We start from the raw sequence: 7,665 nt of genomic DNA, 5'->3' as shown, positions 1-7,665 counted from the left end.
ATATATATATATATATATATATATATACATATAATATATATATGTGTGTATATATATATATATACACATATAATATATGTATGCGTATATATATATATATACACACATACACACACACACGCACACACACATACACACACACATATAAATATATATATTTGTACGCGTAAGTGAGTGAGTGTGTGTGCATGTGTGTGTGTGTGTGTGTGCGTGAAAGTATTTATTGACTTTGCGTTTAGTAAGTGTTTGAAGAAAATCTCGAAAGACAGAAATAATTCCCTGTCCCATTATTGATTCGTTGTTTCTCATGGGACGAATATAGCTGTGTGAACGGTAAGAAGAAATCTCGACGCTGAGTGCATTTCGATAACTTCACATTAGATCCGCCATTGCGTCAAATAACACCTGTCAAGTAGAAATGCACTGAAGATCCAAAGAGTAAAAATGAACTCACATTTTTGTATCTTTTCTTGCCTTCAATCTGTCGTACTCAATTAAATATCAAACTTGGAAGAGCTCTTCCAAGATACATATGTAGCCTTCTTCTTTTCTATCTCGTGAGAAAGACCTCTGGTGAAGACCTGCTGATGTTAATTCTTAGAATCTTGCAAAGCAAATTTCTTTTTGATCGGTTAAATAATGTCCAGAACCTACCCATTGGAGCGGCTGAATGAGCAAACGTTACATTTTCGCGCCGTTTTTTTTGCGTGCAGGCGTCATTGTTTTTGCTGTCATTGTGGTATGTTTTATCGCTGCAAATTTTCAAGTTAATGTGTTTTCTGTCAAAACTTAATAATTTTGTTTTATTTTGAAATATTTACGACGTCCTGTGTAATTAAATCTTCTTTTATTGTTAATTTTCTCTGCAGCTTCTTTCAATTGAAATTGTCGACGGCTGTTATTTTTTTCTTCTTAATAGAAAAACTTAGTTGAATGGAATCACAGCAAACTTTTGCTTGATGTTTCCAGATACGCCATAGCTAGCTTATCTCTCTGCTGGGAGAGATATGGGAAGAAAATAACTAAAACGAAATAGTTCTATTCTTAAGTTTCGATTGTTTTAATACGTAAACTTTCTAGTGAGCTAAGCCATATCTCTGGCCACGAAATCACAACAAAGACAACAACTGTAATATATAATGATAATTTCAAATTTTGGTAGAACGCCAGCAATTTGGGGGCAAAGGGTTTGTCGATTGCATCGATCCCCATTACTCGACTGGAACTTATTTTATTGACCCCGAAAGGATGAACGACATTGTCAAACTCAGAACGGAAGGAGTCGGAAGAAATGGTACCATTTTGATTGACGATTAAACAATAAGAATGATGGTTTCTATTTAACATAATGGCGTTGACTGAGGGAGAATATTCCACAGAGACGGTACAAGTTCTGTAGGGGATGGAGTTGGCTGAGGAGAAAATAAAGAAGAAATGAGATTTAAAGTATACACAGTGTACAGGATATAAGAGCCTATGGTTGCTGCAGTCCTTCTCATATTGAGATCCTTTCGCTTCGGCCAACCAAATAATTATTCGGGGAGCCCAAACAAAATCCTGGCTTATTTTTACTCATCCAACTTCAATGCATTCTCTCAGATCTTCTCAGCAGCCTACACCCTGATAGAATAAGACATATAACCATGTCTGTTTCGTCGCTCTCATCCACATTTCTCACATTCACTGGAGAGCTGTAGCTCTCTTTCTATTTCCTCCTTCCTCCTCTTTTTCATTCTGTCTTTCTATCTGTCTGTATCTCTCTCTCCCCCACTTCCCCTTTTTCACCTTCCGCTTCAAATGAAAATCGGGAAAGTCGAGGTCTTGATAAAAAAGGAAAATCTTAGTATTAAGGCCCTTTAGCGGCGCCCATACTCATTAAGCAGGGAATGTCTACCCGTTCTTCATGGCCAATGGAAAGCAGTGGGCCAAATGTGACGATAAATTTGAGTGATAATCGGATACATTCTCTCCGTTATAAAATCTGTTGTCTATCGACCGACAAATTCGCGCTGTCTTCAAACAGCGTTAACGCTCCTAACGTTCTCCATTAACCATCTCACTACATAATGCAGTGTTAGATATTCCGCTGAATAATTTCTCAAATGATAGATTGCAATGGACGGCTGCCAACATCCCAATAATAATTATTATTTCTGAGAAGTTCTCCATCAATAATATCTGAATTTGTCACAATGTAACACCTATAGAAATTGAGGTTACGGTCAATTAAAACGACTTCGTTGTTGATTGTTACTTATTCTATTAATGTCCTATTAATATCTAAATTCATCTCAATGCAGCACCTATTGAAACAGAAGTTATAGACCATTAAAACTACTCAGCTGTTTGGCTGTTACATTGAAGATAATCTCTTGTTATAACTCAAAATGGAAATAGTCTGCTTCATAAGCGCCAACATGTCTGCTTACAAGTCCTCGATGGAAATCATTATAATGGTTGTGGCTGGGAACACTGATGGGTCGCTGAAAACTCGGTGAATGTTGCTGGTGATGTTAATGCTTAACCCTAAATCCTCCCTTATCGAACAGATCCATGACTAAAGCTATTCAAGCTATGATCACCATCTCATCTATTTAATGCTTTTAGGAAAATCTGAGTTAATCTCTTCTGCACTTATCTAAGGCACTACGGTGTAATTTGAGGAAGACTATTGAGTATTATCAACACTAGTGTCACTGCAAAAACAAGTTATTCTTTTGAATGCATTTTGCCTGGTTCAAAATATTAATGGCTTCCAATTTCATCTCTATGCGATTCATGTTCGGGCAGTTATGTCTGTATAGTGAACAGATGTTAGCACTTGGAAACATACACTATTGTTGTTCTGGGGACGGGGTAGCGGTGGTTTAGCATCAGCTTATCTCGAAATGAAGAAATTTACAAACAGACTCGCTGCATCCTTCTCTTTCTACAGACATTTCGCATCTAGACCACAACATATGCAAATATGTCTTTCCATTTTTAACTGCATGATGTAGCTTAAATTTGATTTGGTTTCTTCCTATCCTGGCGAGTGAGTTCATAGAAGATCACTAATATACGATGAGTCAAGCATTTCATCGCAGGATTACACTTAAGTTTCGACTCTCTAAGTGCCAATTATTCTGATAATGATGAAAGCATTTACAAAACTCGTGTCTGCAAGAACTAATCTGTAACACTCACTCAGCATCTCCTATTTATTTATTAATTAGTTTCATACTATATTGAATTAACACCTTGATTGATGAAGTTTCATCTGTCTTTGAAATCCTTTGAGATTAAATGATCAAAATTTGCTTCCATTTTACTTCATTTATTTCGCTGAAAGATTATAGATAATTTATTTTTCGGAAAATTAACTAAATTATCACAATTATCATTGACAAATCACACACACACAAACACATATGTATTCACACATATATACATATATACATACACACAAACACGCAGTGACACACATACATATACACACACACTCATACACGCATATATATATATATATATATATATATATATATATATATTATACACACACACACATTATGCTACACTGCTTTGATGCATATATATATATATATATATATATATATATAAGGAATGTTGTATTCATTTGAGTTTATATATCCAATCATACGTTCATGTGGATATATGTATGTGTGGATACGTATGTATGCGTGTGTGTGTTGGGGTTTATTTGAAAGACAGTGTATATTTATTTAGCGATGCGAGTGAGGTCATGATACAATCAGTTTATTTCTGTAAAATTGCTGATGAAATTTAATAAAATAAATTTAATTAACATTTAATAAAACATTTTGATTTCATTATAGAATAAATTAAATCAAGTGCGTTTATTTACTTCAAAACCGATATTACGCGACGCATTAACGAAAACCTGATGATAGATATCTAACCAGAACAGGAATTTGTAGTCTCTACGCTCGTGTGACGTCAGTGAGTTTCGTTTAGGCGTTCATCTCATTGCGAGAGTCAATGACACTAAAAATTCCACATCTTAATTGTTTAGTCTTAACAAAAGACTTTTTAGTGTCTTCGAGACTGATGGGAGAAAAAAGAATTAGATATTCGCAAAGTGAACGTCTGGCCAAAGTGCTTGTAAATGTGTCTCCTTAGTTAAAGTCACGTAGAGAAAGGTGGTAGTCTAAAATGGTCAACAGTTAATAATCTACCACCCAACATAGAATGGTAGCTCTAACCGAATGGAGAAGGAAATGAAATGGTTATTGGTCGAGATCTTCAAGCATAGCTTTGTTAGTCAGAAGTTAGCTAGTTCTAAAAGAGAAACAATAGAAACACATACATTTATAATAAGTACATTAATTTACACATATCAAGATAGATCCGTTTAAGATTAGTTTAACATACACAAATACAGGTATATCAAATACCATATAGCATAAATTCATGATTTATTGACGTTATTTTCGCTTCAAGAAGATATATAATAATGAAGACAAGCGCCATTTGAGAAGAGAACTTAATGACAAGATTCAAGACTTCTCCGGAATTGAAAAGCAATTAAGTTTGTTTTTGTCTGGAGATAGGAGGGCCGTCGTGGACACGTGTTTCCGGCACAAGGCTATCGCTAATACGCCAATTTTCCGGCCTTAACTCCAGCAGCGAAGGTATTTGACTTATATAAATATCTCAAAGTAGTCAACGGATATACAATGCAATTCAAAGATAGTTACAATCTTTCGGAGATAACAATGGTTAAAATTTAAATATATAACCAGTATCTCTAACAAAGGTAACAGTTAATCCTATACTCGAATATTTTCAATACAACTCTACATATGACGGCGTTCCAATTAGACACTGCAGCTAATTGGTTAGAAACAATAAAATAGTAAAACTGTTGCATATATATATATATATGTATATTTGTGTATGTGTCTGTTTATGTGTATGTGTGTTTTTTGTGTGTATGTGTGTGTTTGTGTGTATGTGTGCGCGCGTGTGAGTAGTATAAGTTTTTGGGGCACAAAATGAAAGAGAACAGCATCCCAAATCCCCAACCATCTCAACACTTATTTATGTAAGCATTTTGTCCCTTAAATTCTTACACTCTAATATGGCTGATTCGCATCCCGGTCGTGACTTCTAGATACATCTCCACTGTCACATTTTGTTCTACTGTTTGCAGTTTAACCTGCACCTTCTAGAGGTATGAAGTGCTTCAGAGCTAAGATATCATGAATATTGCAATCACTTCGGTCTGAGACACGCAGCTCTATTTTACCTCTAAAGTTCGCTTTCTTCCACCAACTCCAAATTCAACTTCTATGGCTCTGGGATCATTTACATAGCGTCCGTTCCACCGACCAAAATTAGCAGTTTGTTTACTTTCCGATTCATTCTTTAATTCATTCTTTAATTCCTAGATCTGTAATGTCCAGAATATGATGGTCGTCTGGAACAGCTTTCGTAAACGTTATTCTTAGAGTCAAATACAAGATCTGCAATGCCGTCGGCGTAAGTCAGAATATCGATAAAACCGTATAACTTCCCATGAGGCTTGGCTGCGGTCATTCCAACACCGTGCATATTATATTCAAATTCTACAAAGATCAATATTGTCTTTTATCATTCTGAGATTTGTACCAGTCTAAGGAAGACTGACGAATTCATTAAAGCGTTTGTGTTCAAATCCAATTGTTACTTGATTCATCTGTAGGCTTAATACAACTATCTGTTTAAGACCTTCACCTGCCCTTAGTGATTCTTTAGTTGGTAATTTAAGGTACTTCGGTCTTGAGAATAACTTCATCTCTCTCCCTTTATCTCATGCCCTTGCTCTCTCTCTCTCTCTCTCTCTCTCTCTCTCTCTCTCTCTCTCTCTCTCACTCTCCGTCTCTCTCTCTCTCTTTCACTCTCTGTCTTTCTCTCTCGCTATCTCTCTCTCGCTATCTCTCTCTCTCTCTCTCGCCATCTTTTTCTCTCTTTACCTCTTTTTCACCAGTGTCAAAACATCCTAAAACGAGTCATGGGCAAAGCATCTCTTCATGACGAGGCAATGAAAACACATTCTCTTCATTTTGTCGAATAATTTATTTACGTAGCATCAAATATTTTTTGTAAATTATTTACGCCCACAAATTCTGTGAGATATTTTACAATATTGCTCCTCTAAGATTCTAATGGTTTTTTTTTCTCTCGTTTCAGGGCGGCAAGACAATGGTGACGAGAGATATATTCAAACGACTTTGGACTGAGTATTTCATCTCAAACGATCGTAATGCCAAGGGAAATTATCTGTTTGGAACACCAAGCTTTTAATAGCAGCCTCTTATTTTTACTTCCTTTAAATACAGAGCGAAAATTTTAAAAAAATGACACAAGAAACAAATATATCAAAATGAACAAATAAATATTAAAATAAATATTAATTATAATTATTATAAAAATCATCAAAATCTTACAGCAATCTTATCTCAATAACGCTATTATAACTAGCAATCTAAATGCTAGCAGTCATATCTATCAAAAAATAACTACAATAATAATAATGATAGTGATCTTAATAATTTTAAAATCATCATAATGTCGATGGTGGTAATATTTTAAGAACTATTACAACAATAATAATAATGATTAAAATAAAAATAACAAGAAAAACAAAAACCGTAATAATGATAAAAATAATAATACAATAAAAAGTAACAATAGTAATATTATAATAACTAAAATGAATATTAAAATTTTATTAAAACTCTTATGAAGAATTGTACTAAAACGTCTTTAATAATTGTGTATCCATTCCATTATTTTCAACAAATTTAATAACAGTGTATATCGGATGTCATTAATATTTTAATGTTCATTTATTCGCATTTATTCTATTATATTATTATATTCAAATTAATCAATTAATTGATTGCATGAAATAATCAAACACACATACACGCACACGTGAACTAGCACGCACATCTACATTCCCACGCGTATTTACACACACACATAGACACACACATACACACGCACGAGCACACTGAGAAACATATATACATAAATACTCCAATAACCCATGCATACATATATACAAACATAACTATATATATATATATATATATATATAAACATACATACAGGCGCATCACACTATAAGCACATGCATGCATAAGTAGTTATACATACATATATATATATACATATATATGTACATATATGTATGTGTAAATATACATATGTATGCATGTATACACATATACATACCAATTTAAAAATATCATTACATGATCGCTAGTCACCCAGGTTAGGGATAAAATGTCTGACATATATCTACCTAGATATCTTTAAAGATGTTCAACTACAAATCCTTTCTCTTTCTTCATGAACTCTCTTATTTTTCCTTGTTATATTCTTGCTTTAAAGGGAGACAATTACATAATAAACGTACAAATACAAGTACATGCGGAAAACATAATTCCTTTATCTCAAAACTTCACTTTTGATATGTTTTATTTTTTGAGAACTTGTTAGTTGTTGTAGACTGCCTATTATTGTTTTTTCTCTGCTTCATTGAAAATGCATACATATACACATGCATATAAGTTTAAACATACATACATACATTCATAAATATATATATATATATATATTTATATATATATATATATATATATATATATATACATA

General features: G+C 33.6%; 1 protein-coding gene across 1 annotated transcript in view; it reads left to right on the top strand.

The window, feature by feature from the left end:
* LOC106869419 (sarcoplasmic calcium-binding proteins I, III, and IV) overlaps positions 1-7,485 on the top strand; it is a 70,351-nt gene extending 62,866 nt beyond the window's left edge. The window contains exon 7 of the mRNA XM_014915151.2: positions 6,193-7,485. Coding sequence (XP_014770637.1) covers positions 6,193-6,306 — 114 coding nt within the window. The 3' untranslated portion in view covers positions 6,307-7,485. The remainder of the gene's footprint in view (positions 1-6,192) is intronic.
* Positions 7,486-7,665: the final 180 nt, after the last annotated feature.

The sequence above is a fragment of the Octopus bimaculoides genome, chromosome 10 (genome assembly GCF_001194135.2).
Source record: "Octopus bimaculoides isolate UCB-OBI-ISO-001 chromosome 10, ASM119413v2, whole genome shotgun sequence".
Taxonomy (NCBI): domain Eukaryota; kingdom Metazoa; phylum Mollusca; class Cephalopoda; order Octopoda; family Octopodidae; genus Octopus; species Octopus bimaculoides.
Note: the sequence above shows the minus strand (reverse complement) of the source record. Positions and strands in the feature narration are given on the sequence as shown.